At 46.0% G+C, this 13,103-nt stretch overlaps 1 protein-coding gene across 9 annotated transcripts in view; it reads left to right on the top strand.

The window, feature by feature from the left end:
* The window catches only part of CUX1 (cut like homeobox 1), a 342,512-nt gene that overhangs the window by 63,949 nt on the left and 265,460 nt on the right, over nucleotides 1-13,103 (top strand). For all 9 annotated transcript variants that reach the window (XM_036226214.1, XM_036226213.1, XM_036226212.1 and 6 more), the window contains exon 2: nucleotides 8,324-8,434. In XM_036226214.1, the coding sequence (XP_036082107.1) occupies nucleotides 8,324-8,434 (111 nt within the window). The remainder of the gene's footprint in view (nucleotides 1-8,323; nucleotides 8,435-13,103) is intronic.

The raw sequence follows: 13,103 nt of genomic DNA, 5'->3' as shown, positions 1-13,103 counted from the left end.
ATGAGAAAGAGATCTTTATTCAAGGTAGGGTCAGGTTGAATAGTGAGAGGAAAAGTAAAACTAACATTATCGCTCATAGTACCAGAATTTTATTTTATTTAATCCTCACGACAGCTCCATGAGACATGTATTAGTGCCTCCATTGTAGGTTAGGTAGCTGGGCTGGTCACACAGCTGACAGGTGGCGAGAGCCCGTGTGCACCCTGGTCTCGCTTTACACCACACTGTTGGCGCCCTGCCCCCTTCCTGGTCCCGAACATTCTCTCCGTTCTCTGGGGTACTGGGTAACAGGACCCACCTTCATGCTGTAAGTACAGCTGCTGTGCTCTGTGAGATCTGGCTAGGAGGTTGTGTTCTTGTCATTTGACTGTAATTTCCAAGATGGGAGAAGATGGCTGGCTATGCAGTACTGATTTCAGCAAGGGTTGAAACAGTGTTTCTGTTTAAGCCTGGGATAACTAGGAACTTGAACTATACTCACAGGCCTATGTTTTTGTTTCCTGAGTCAGAGAACAGCAAGGAGTGATTAAATCAGAGAGCTCACTTCTCCACCCAGTTCAGCAAGTGTCAAGTGTTTACTGAGCACCTACCCTGTGTTGGGCTCTGTGCCAGGCACCCTAGGAACCCCTTTTTCCCTACCCTGGGAACAGCACTCCTTCCCTGAGTACCCCCTACCGGGATCTCACACTGGGGCCACAGAGCTGAAACTGATGTGGCCCAAAGAGCCTCAGTAGCGAACTTGGTGTCTGCTTCGCTGCTCCCTATTTTCCTAAAAGTGCTGTTGGAGTGGACTTTTCCTGTCCCTGTTTCCCCTATTCTTAACTGTGGAGCTGTGATGAAAGTTACTTCCCAGGCTGCCCAGAGAGGCTGCCCAGGCTGCTTCAGCAGGGTGGAGCCCCTCTTAAACATGTAATCCTAATTCTTATAAAAATGGTACCATTCTAGGACTTGGCCTAGGATTCTTTGAAGGTGAGTGAGGGTGTTGTTCTCCTCTAGTTCCTGTACCCTCCTCTTCATCCATTTTCACCTTCAAGAGCCGTCTCATCAGGCTTTCCTTTTCTCCATCTTCAGCCCCTACAGCCTCCTAAACTGTTGCAGACTGTTCTCTGCCATTCAAGGCCTCAGTGCTTAGGCCGGCCTTTTTCTTGCAGCCATCTCCTTTTTTACTAGAAGCTTTGCTGGTCTGCAGAGCTCTTAAATTTGTCTCCTCTCTCCTTATACTGGTGTCCCTCAGCCCTCAGCCCGTCCCTCTGGGCCCACAGGTGCTGTTATTTTCATGAAACTCTAATTTTCTCCCAAGGAGAAGTAATCTCTCCTTTTTTGAGCACTTTAGCACTTTTTTTCTGGACTTCTGTTATAGCATGTAGTTTATTTTGCCTTTCTTTTTTTCTTTTTCTTTTCTTTTTTTTTTTTAGCTTATTGTTTCATTTATCAAATTCTGTGATGTGCCCCAGCACTGTGTGAAGGGCTAAGAATCCCATAGTGAGTAAACGTAGACCTTGCCAGAGCTTATGGCCTACCATGAATGCTCGCAGACATGAGGAATTGCGATCGCTACCAGAGGCACAGTTCAGGAGGCAGGTCTTGAACCTTACCGTCTCTTCTGGGCAGTATGGAAGGAGGTAGGGGAAGTAGTATTCGAGTGGAGATCCAACAGCTGCACAGAAGAAAGGAAAGGCTTCCAAACGGAACAGCCAGTGCTGAGGGTTGGAGGGAAAGGAGTAGACCCAGCCCTCTGGGAACGCTAGAGTAGGACCAGCATGCCAGTGCAGGGGCCTGGTGGTCTCATCCCAAGCTCTCTGGGAAGCCACTGAAGGCTTTTGTGCAAGAATGACAAGCTCAGAGTTAGGCTGTGACATGGCATGTCCACTTTCTTGTAGTTGTGTGGTAATTAATACTTCTGAGGGAATAAAGGATGCCTTAATCTTACATCAAACTGAACTCCTTACAGCTCCCTCTATGTACTCCGATACCTCCTGCCTTTCTGCCTTTAGTCAGTGCTGTTTTTCTCCATTCAATTCTCTTTTCCCGCCTTGCCTTCTGTTGAGATTTTCCTGGGCTGCATGCAGGGGAGGTAGGAGCTCATGTTTTGGGGTGGGGCGGGGTGGGCCTCTCCTTCTGTTCCATCTGTTCTATCTTTGCCACTCACCCAGTAGGGTCCCTGTTGGAGATTCGTCTAATTCTGTGGAAACTATGGCTTCCTGATTGGAAATGCTCGCTGCTGGCTCACATGGCTGACATCACATGACAAAATACTGTAGTCATAGTTCAGATTTTTTTATTACCTGGTGGTGAGTCAGAGTCTGTGAGTGGGAAACTGGTGAATAAGGATTAAGTTTCTGGAAAAAAAACTTGGAAAATATGAGTTTAGACTTGGTTCTCTACTTACATTTATAAAGTAAGTGAAAATATTATCATTTACTTTGGGGATTTTGCAAGGTTCTCCTTTAAATAGAGACCATTGTCAGCCCACACATCCATTAATAGAACAAAATGTACTTCCTGTAGTAGCATATAGGAGTACCTTTCTGGGAACAAGGTATTCATAGGTCTTTATCAGTCATTCAAAGTCTACGTCGTCTCATTATAGGAGAAAAATAAGATTTTAAAGCATAAGTGCTTCTTAGGATTAGGCATTACATTTATGTGCTCAAAAATCAAAAAGTACACAAGGGTCGACAATGAAAGGACTACCCTGGCCCCCAGTGCCCCCGCCTGTTCAGTGTTCTCCCCAGGATAAGGAATGGCAGTAGCGTCTTTTACTTGTGAAACCGTCCAGAGAGACATTGTGTGTAAGCACATTATATGTGCATGTAGTTCTGTGCACTCAGTAGTGGATGTCCTGGTCACTATTTTGGGACATGTCTGAGGAATGGCTTTTACATTTCTAATTGAACAGTTATTTCCACATTGACCTCAGCCTGCCTCTTAGCAGGTCCTGTCATCACTCTATTCCCAAGCCAGGCTAGCCTTTGCTTACTGATGACACTTTTCTGTCATGTGCGCCTCACACCCTCCCACTCACATCCTGAGAGCACCCACCTGCAGGTTATGCCAGATACTCAGATACACAGGTTGTGCCCAGATGAAGAGGAAGGTGATGAGGACTGAGCCTGTCCTGTCCACAGGCCCCGGCCAAGATGGGCATCTTTCACAAAAACTTGAGGCCTTTTCTTGCTGGTAGTATGCGCTTCCTTTTCTACCTTCTGCTTCTGTCTTCATTCCGCTGGCCTGGTCCCTTCTGTCTCGTCGCTCTTCCATGCCTACCTGGTTTCCTCACCTGTACTGTAGGCACCTAGAGGTCAATTCAGGGTCCACTTTCGATTCATATGTGCATCCCTGGAGTCCCTGACCTAGCTGGGGATATTGGTGACATAATGAATTGAGGCCTGAGGTCAAGTGCTTGGCTCTGATAGTATAGAAAAATTCACCTTGATGGAGCACTTGACATGCATTATCTTATTTATCACTAGAGAGAGAACTTTGACCAAAACCACACCAGTTACAGCAGAGATGGAGCCTGGATACCAAGCCAGGGTTCTCTGAGGCCACTGCCTGATGGTCTTGAGATGTTTTAGCAGGGAGGGTGCAGAGGGGGAAACAGAAAGGCTCATAGTTGGGCTTGGGCCCTTCACCCCTTTTTAGCCAGAGTAACTTTCAGTTGTCCAAATGATTCTGTTGTGGAGATGAAACAGTAAATGTCCCCGAGGAATACCGAGTACAGCAAGTATTCTTTCTTTTTATATAAAGTCATTTTAAATTCTCACATAGGATTTGCTGTTTGATTAGTTTAAGAGATAGGCCCTAAAGAAAATACCAGATGAAAAACTCTTTGGATTAAAGCTAGCAACAATAAAAAGATAATACTCTATGTGTATTACTGATGCAGTAGGCGTGTAATCAGCCCATGAGTGCTGGAGAACAGGGGACCTCCACAGGCCTGGCCTGGGGCCTAGGAAGAGAGTCTCACAGAAGTGGCACTGCAGGTATCCCCCTCACCCCTCAGGTTAAAACAAACAAAGAATCAAACAATTGACATACATACTTTAAAGGTAAGCAATTCCAAACTGATCATTGACATTATTAAAAAACTGGTTTTATTTGGGAAAGATTTTCCCCACAATTTCTTTTAAATAGGCAACTATAGGATTGCTGTTTAGTTTTTGTGTTTAATCTTTAATACTTGGCTGAGAGGCTGGGGTTCAGGCAGATAGAAGTGTAAAATTATAGGAGCTTTGCCCTTTGCGGATCTGTCAGAAGTGGAGAAAAAGCATCCCAGAAGTTACAACAGGATTGCAGTCATCCATAGCTCTTTGGCAGTACCCATGTTTCATAGAGTGAAGAAGTGTTCCTGTGTGTGCAGAGCCCTTGATTCCACAGCCAGATTCTTTCCCCGAATCTCATCACCTCCTGACATCAGTCATCCCGTGGTCACTTTGAAAGAAAACCTCACACTTTCTGCATCCATGTGTCATCCTTGCCGGATGCTTTCCCAGTGTTTACTCCTTCTCTTCCAGCCTGGTTGAAAGTACCTCTGGGTTCAGAGCCTGTGGATTTGCTGTCAACCCTGCCAACTTCCCATCACCTCGGATCTAGGGCTGTTGAGTATTTCCAGCATGAGTAGAGTTCTAAATAGTTTGGAGGGGACACCCTCCTATGCCCTTCCCCAGGAAAATCTGGCTTGGCCAAGTGGTGCTTTCTGTGACTGGCTACCTCTTCCTCGTTCATAAGCCCTGAGACTGGCTAGCATGTAGCGTGTTGAGCAAGAAACAGCTGTTGTTTTGACAAAGAATGCTCTTGCCTCATTTTTTTGTATCACCAGAGTAAGTCAATAGATCTTTTCCAGGCCTCTGCCCTGGGCAGGTGGATACACAGGCCATGAACACTCACATGTAGGGTGCATTATGTAAAATATATTTCTATAATTATATATGTATGTATGTTTTCACATTAGGATTTTAAAATTTTGCACATATTGCAGTTTTTCTAATTAAGTAATATGTGCGCATGGCAAAATAGCCAAAAGATGTATACTGAAGAGCAAGTCTCCTCCCTGGTGCCTCCTCAGAGCCGAGCACAGTTAAGGTGTCTGCTGTGTCTTTTAGAGATAGTCAAAGCTTATACAAGTGTGTGTATAGAGACTTTCTTAAACAGTGCTAGCACTGTTTTTGCACTTTGCCATTTTTGATTAAATACATCTTGAAGATCATTCCATCTCATGTAGTGCCTGTAGGACTGTATTTTTTTTTTTTTTAAACTATTGCAGAATAATCCTTGAGTGCCTATATATGTTGCTGGACATGTAGGTTGATTTCGTGGGTTTTTATTTTATTTTTTCTCTTTTGAGAGTTTTTAATACCTTTCAGATGTGGAGACTCTCCACACTCTTGTTTACATGTGACCAGTGACTCAGGGGCTGAGGATTCTGTATTTTAGGCCCCCAACCGTCACCTCCCCTAAACACATTAAATTCCCTTGTTAACGTGTCATTATATTTGACACTTTGAGCGTAGGCAGCCTGGGTAGATAATAAAAGCGTTTTTGGCTTATGTTTAATAGCTGTCTCCTCCCTTTGCGTTGTCCCCACAACCTGAGAAAGCCTTGGTGTCCTTTAGAAGGATTCGGTGGTGGGTTTTCAAGGGACTCAGTCAAAGATTGTGAGGCTTAAATCTGACCAACCAAACCTACGGTGGTGGCAGCTACCCCTCCAGATCTGTGAACACTCAGTCTCTTCCTTGCCGTGTCAATCTGTTTCCGAGGTTGCGGGTGGCATTACAGTATTAAATTTGGAGACCTCCATTGGTTTCTCATGTGGACCTGCACATGTCTGTGTGCATGAGAAAGGGAGTGTGGCAGGCCCCTGAGGGTCCCTGACTGCCAGCAGCCGGTTCCTTTAGGCATGCTGGCCCGGAAAAGCCCTGCGATAAAGACGGGTTAGCCTTCCATCAAGCGACCTGTCCCAGGCACAGCCTTCGTCAGTTGGGTTTTCTGATAAATTTGCTTGGGGGTGGGAATTTGCTTGTGGGGAACCTCAGATCAGAGGGTCCCACAGACCATGTGCTCTTTAATGTTACCTGCAGCTCCCCGCACCCCCCATTCCCAAATTCTTCCCCTCTAGAGTGCCCCCGACATCCAGCACCTGGTGACACCTGCTGATTCCCCCCCTCCACCCCCCGAAGTAAGGTCCTCGCTGAAAGCAATCAGAGCTCTTTGTTTTTCTCTAAGTTTTCTGCATCCATGTGTAATTGGAATGAAACATCAACTTTACTTTTTTTTTTGTCATATTTCAATATTGGCTCCTTTCCCCCTTCTTGAAGTCTCCTTTTATAACTTCTGCTGCTGCTGCTTAAATATAGATGTCTAAGTCCTCCTCCTTACCAGATTGTTTATATTTTTGAAAAGCCTTCTGCTTATCTGCGATTGCTCTCTCCTCTATCTCCATCCCCACTTTACCACATTGGTTTCGGTTGCTCTTTTTTCCTGCCTTCACTTGACTGGGATGTGTTTCAAATGTGGTCTATCAAAATGTGCAGTGTTTCCCTCTTTTCTGCAGTAGCTTTGACATCTGTTCTTGAATTCTAGCCCACGTTATTCTTTTGGACTTGTTTGCCCAAGATTTGCTGTAATGCCAGAAACACTAAAGGGGAGAGTGTGGTGTGGTGGTATCTCCCCTCCTCCCCTCCTGTAGTTTCTCTCCCCACCCTTTTTAAAACTGTCTGTGATTTCCAAGTCGACAGCACACTGGATGTTTGTTCCAGCACTCTGTCATCTCGTCTGGCAGTGGCCCACCCTAAAGTGATACGAATGAAGTGTTCACCAGCAGGGCTTAAAGACTACTTTGGTATTTCCACCAAAAAGGAAAGCAGGTGGAACTTTATGAGGTGGGTGGAGGGTGGGCGGAGAAGCTCTCACTTGCTTCCTGGATGTCTGCAGATGGGTTGTCATTTTGATATCCCTCGCCTTTCAGCCTTTGATTGGGTCCTTGCTCTGCTGTGCCTCAGGGGGACTAGTCCAGACCATTGAGAAGCCTTTTGGGATGGCCACTTTAATCCTAAGCAGAAGGTGCTAGTGTGTATCTTAAGCAACTAAAGCCACTCAGCAAGAAAATGAACCTTTTGAGGTGGCTCCATAGTGTCGTGGTTAGCATGTCTGCTTTACACACAGAAAATCCTGGTTTTGTGCCCCAGGTGGAGCCACAGACCATACCCCGGGTGCGCCAGGCCCCGGGTGTGAGCCGCAAGCATGTGGGATGAGATGCCCGCCTTCATAGATCCAGTTCTTAAAGGGAGATGGCAACATCTGTAGGTCAGGGGTAGAAGTAGGGGGTGGAGGGGAGGGCGGGGATTAAAGAGAGGGGGGAAAAAAAGATTAAAAAAAAAAAAAGAAAGAAAACGGACCTTTTGGTGGCTACCAGAACATGTCCTTGTGCTCTGGGCCCATATGCTCTAGGCTTGTTTGAAAAAGGTCCTCTTGGCAGCTCCTCCCCGAATTTCTGAGACCAGGACACAGGCCCTCTGATGCTTTGAGCATTTGTTTGGTCTATATAGCGAAGCCCAGAGAACCCTGACAGGTCTTTTTACAGGGTACCCACCCCTGGTGGTTCTCAGAATTCCATTGCAAGTAATATAGTTTGAGGATAACTGCTGTTATCCAGATGTCTCATTTCCAAAGTTTACAAGATATTGGAAATCATTATTCTTGAAATATGCCCCTTAAAGGTTCTTCTTAACAACAATTTTAATGGTCCTGAACATGATATCTAGCTTATAGTAAGCCCCACAATAAATATTTGTTGAATGAAAGCAAATGATAAAGTATCATTACAAAACATTCCAAGCCTGCACCATGGAAGGACAGCCAAACAGTGTGCCCCAATGAGAAGTGCAGAGTGAAGGAGAAGGACAGAGCACATAACAAGAAGAAACACTGGTTAAGAACAGAATCGGGTGACTCCAGGAAGGGATGCCATTTGGGCATTGGCCTGACTCTGGTTTTAGTAAAGAAACACGTATCTGCATGTTCTATTATAGAAAGTCATTTGTGAGGTGACATTGGTACATCAAAGCTGAGCGAGTTTGGTTTCCTCAAACCAGTGCATGGGGCTGGATGGGGACCATGTGGTTGTGCCCCGTTTCCCTGTTCACAGCGCCCCGCCGCCCCTGCCTTCCAGTGCAGCCTCTGCTGATGAGTCAATAGTCCTTGATGAGTTGGTAGTTCTTGGGGCGCCGGGGCTCTCCCCAGTGTTCTGGTCAAATGCAAATATGATCTCCTCTATATAAAATGCAATTTCAAATTTATCTTCCCTTTTTTTCTCCCTTGACAGAGGGAACTCGATGCCACCGCAACAGTATTGGCAAACCGGCAAGATGAAAGTGAGCAGTCTAGAAAGCGGCTCATCGAGCAGAGCCGAGAATTCAAGAAGAACACTCCAGAGGTGAGGTGACATTCCATGCTGGTCTCTCTGAAGGGGTCTCACTATACTGGTACATATTCAGAAGACGTGTTACAAGCTTTTTATTTCTATTGGACAGACAAAGCTGCTGTTTTTTTTCTATTGTCCTTACCCCCATGCCAGCAGACTGCGTGCCCCCATGCAGGCTGGGGAATGCGAGCATTGATAGGTTGTCTGAGCAAGTTAAAGCACGCTCTAATTCCAGATGCGGACACTGAGCAAGCTGCATGTGAGAGCATATGGCCAGGTATGTGGCCAGGTCAGATCCTTGAACCCGTCTTGGCCTCTGGCCCCTGTGCTCTGTGCCCATGCCACCCTGAGCCCAGGAAGGTTCACTGAGTATGAGTACATAGTGGGCAGAAGGACCTCAGGAGGCTCCCTTCCCAGGTGTGAGGCACGCAGGGTTGTCTGAGGGCTTTATGCATCTGAGGATACACTGTGCTGGTATTTCTTGAAAATCAGGCAGTTAGTCTGGTAAGACCTTTTAAATGTCTGTTACCAGAAATATGCTGTAAAGGGCACTGGAAATGTTCTCTTGCACTCTTATTTTTTTCTTGTAAGTACGTATTTGGAGGACAGTGTTTGGAGTGGCTAGGGCAGTGTTTTCCTGGTCTGCTTTCTAGGTCTGTCTCTTGTTCCCTCACTCCTATCAAAGGCTTTGTAAGCAGTAAAAAGAATTTTACAGACAGTTGCGCAGATGTAGAACTTGCTTTCCAGGGAGTTTCTGCCAGTTTGGCCCATGGTGGTTCTCATGCTGTGCATTCTCCCAGCCTCCTGTACTCTCCACACAGGACTGAGTGAACTGTAGCTTTGGCCCCAGCCCCTAGGCCTCCAGATTCTTCCATGGAGGACAAAGGAACAGAGTGGGAAGAAAAGGTGTTTTTTGGGAGGGATGCCTCTAACTTTTATAGCATACCTCATTTACAATATACAGAATTTTTGAAAAATGCTGTGTGAATTGACTTTTTAAAAGTGGATTCATTTTAAGTGTTCCAAAGGAGCCTACTATTTAAAGGAGTGCTATGGTGAATCATTTTGGGAAACAAATAATTAACCCCTATTTTCAGAATAAATCTGTTGGGAGAGAACGTGATAGCCCTGTGGAAAGAAAGGGGGCTCTAGGGGCAGACCTACATTAAGGTTTTATATTTGAGACTCACTACTTACCCTCTCCAACCCACCCGCCCTTAAGCATGGATCTGCCCTGTTTTATGGGACCAAAAATGCAGATCAGAGTAATTTGAGCTTGGGGTTGCCGCCCTCCCTGTAGCTTTGGGAGGAGGGAGGAGGGATCTCTAGTCTTCATGTTCCACCGTATCCTAAGTAAAATCAGGAGCAAAAGAAGGAATCAAGGACAGGACTTCCTCTGTTGCTTTCCCCATCTCAGGCTGCTTCAGAGCAGACCTTTCTGGAGGGTCTAGCAATGGAGTTTCCCAATATCTCACCCTTGACTTCATTTCTCCCAACTGACCCCTGTCATGTCTGTCTCTCAAGCCACTCTCAGCACTTTTTTAGTCACTAGCTGTCATCCTCATCTTGTGTTGTCACTGTCTCTCCCTTGGTGACCATATGTTCAGGGGTGCCCATAGAAAATCTAAAAAGAGAAGGTTAAGGTCAGCCTTCTATGGCAACAGACAACGATAAGTCGACGAAATCTGTCATATAACAAGTACTGTGAAGAGGAAAAAGCAGAAAGCTAGATTCTTGGGTGTTCCTCTGGAGTCCCATTGTCTTGTCAGCTGCTAAAGGCGTGTTACCCCCGAGGAGGGGGGTGTTCCCTCTGGCCTCCTAGGGGCCAGCACTTGGCTGTTAAATATCAATTGGATTGAATTGGGCCCAATCTCTCCACTGATTTCTAAACAGGACTCATTCTGCAGGAACTGGGGGCCAGCTCACATTGCTTGTGTTGAATCCCATGCCAATTATCTGAAAATCCCAGCCTTAAACTGCCTTTTATCCCAATAAATAGAAGAGGCCTTGGGAGAAAGCGGCCTGATTTGTAAATGCCATTGGAGACATTTCTTTTCAGGACACATTTTTAGACATTGTCTTCTGTGGAAAACGGGACCCATCTTGCTTGATCCCGTCCTCTGCCACATGGGCTGCTCCACTCAGTAGAAAGAGTCTTGCTGTAGCACGAATCTCCAGGAGGCGTGGAAGGGTGGAGCTGCAGGCAGCCTCCTGCCCCTCCCCTTGCATTTCCTTATCCCAGGCCCGTCTTGGAAATTCATGCGGGGTCTCTGTGGCAACCCTGAGGTGAGACCCAGCAAAGAAGACAGGCAGGTTCAGTTACACCACTGACCGGAATCTTCTGTTGGAAAATTTGAAGCCACTTAAGACCAGAGTGGAGCTGGGGATGGGTAGCTGCAGCCAGGGTCCTCTGGGGTGTGGAGGGAGGAGGTACATGGGAGCAGTCTGGTGGCACATGTGGGGGCTCTGATATTGGATTGCTACTTTGGCCTTTCATACCAGAGGAGCCCAGCTTCTCTCCGATGTCAGTCACTTCTCCTGACTGCATCACTGGACAGATTAGTAAACATGAGAGGGTTACCACTTTCTGTAGAGAGAACCAGTTAGAAATTGGACAGATGACGGTTGCTTAGAACTTTGTTCTCAGGGGCAAAAAAAAATTTGCCTTGCTGGCGGGAAAGGCATCTCTTCAAGTGGACACAGACTAGGAGCCTCATGCCTCACATGGTTGGCTGAGTAAGGACCAAGCCCTTGTTCCAGGGGGGCCAATGAGGCAGAGCCAGGGCCAGTGATATTTTTGCTGGCACCGCACCAAGTGTGTTAATTCTCAGTGAAAACGCTGGTGTCTTTCTTTGTTCTGGGAAGGAAGAACATGTCCTCCCAGTGTCTATGGAATATCTAGTAAGTCTAATATGCAGGCTTAGGCACCAGGGTGAGAGCAGAGGAAAGTAAGGTTTTCTCTCAGTAGAGAGTTTATATATTCCTAGACTGACCCTGCCCAAGGGCACTGGGAAACCTCAAGTGCAGAGGGATGGGTGGGCCCTGATGGGAGGACTTTGGGAAGGGTAGTGGAATCCTACCCGCTGGGTCATTTCACATGGGATAAGTCACAGGAGCACATAGCGGCCAGTGTTGGGGCGGCCAGAGCCTTGAATATCTTTTGTTTGGAATGGATTTTTTTAAGTTTCAGTTTTACGTCAGTAGATTAATAATACATTCATAGTTAATATTATTGCTTATATTTTTTTAACCTCAAAATTATAGTTAATTTGAAGGAGACTGCAGTGATTCTACAAATAGTTTTATGTATTTTTTTCGATTAAGAGTCCCTTTCAAAGAAAAACATTTTTAAATTTTAATTTAATAACATTCATTCCCTGTTTACTTAATAATCGATAGTTGAACATAAAAGACTGTGGAGATATTTCTAGGTTGTATCGCTTTCCATATGATTATTTTTGGTGACTTACTGGCTATTGCCATTGGGCAAATTGCTTAATGTCCTAAAGTCTCAGTTTCATAATCTATAAAAAGTGTAATGACAGGGCCCAGCTCACAGGATTGCTGTGTGTGACATGAAAGGCCAGGATTACCTTTGATGCCCCAAATGGTATCTGTATCGATGTGTGTGTGGAGGGCTCTGCAAAGGCCCGACACCTAAAGTCCAGGATGTGTTTGTCACTGTATTAACTTGGAATGTGTACTATGGAATGCATTAGATATAGCTGATTTCTGCTCCTCAAAGCTAGCACAGGGAACTTGAGAAAAAATACAGGTAGTTTCAGCCTAGTGTTCAAAAAGTTGGTTTGTAATAATAGTTTATCATTTTACAGATATCTTTCAAATACCTTTCATGGCTCTGGGGGTAAAATCCTATCCCTATTCTTAAAAAATTTCTTATCTTTCTACCATGCAACTAGAATATCCTGATATGGCGTGTTAAGCACTAGGATGGTATAACTGGAATCTTCTGAATGCACACTTTGCTCCAGAAACACTCGCATATCCATGGTGGTAAGGTTCCAAGCCACGCATGCCTCAGTAGCTCTTGCTATAGTTACACAAGGCTGCTTTTTGAGTCTTCCTTTGAAATAATGGTGGCTGTTGAAGGGCCCTGTCCCCTGAGAAATGCACTCATTTGCATATAGTTTCTTTTGGACTCTGAAACTCATTGGGACCCCTCGCTTAGAGCACAGCTCCAGGGCCCATATCGGCAGTCTCAGCAGGCCTTCCCGGAGCATCCTATGAGTTGTCTTCTTCACCCTCCTCCTAGTTGTGCCCAGGGTAGGAGGGATGGAGGTGAGGAGAGATGACCACCAAGGCCCTGACCTCTGGACAAAGGCCACTGTGCTCTGGACTAGGGACTGAAGAGTGGGAGACGGGTGGAGGAACTGGCCACCCCCAATGTGGTGAGGGTCTTACAGGCTGCCAGCAGGCGCGGGCACCTGTGTATTGGGTGACACTTTATTCCTACGCAAGGCTGGTGACGGGCAAAGCCAGGCAGGTGTCATTGTATGCAAGGGAGAGGGCAGCTGGCAGTAGCCTTGTCCTGGTGGTGTTAGGACTGTGTGCAGCCAGAACCCTTGTCTTCTGCTTTTCCGTTGCTTTGATCAGAGACCTGAGACATGGGCAGGCCAGGATTACTATTGAGGCCCCAAATGGTATCTGTATTGATAAAGCC

This window comes from Rousettus aegyptiacus, unplaced genomic scaffold (genome assembly GCF_014176215.1).
Source record: "Rousettus aegyptiacus isolate mRouAeg1 unplaced genomic scaffold, mRouAeg1.p scaffold_m13_p_8, whole genome shotgun sequence".
Lineage (NCBI taxonomy): Eukaryota > Metazoa > Chordata > Mammalia > Chiroptera > Pteropodidae > Rousettus > Rousettus aegyptiacus.
The sequence above is the reverse complement of the archived record's forward strand: the minus strand, read 5'-3'. Positions and strand labels throughout refer to the sequence as shown.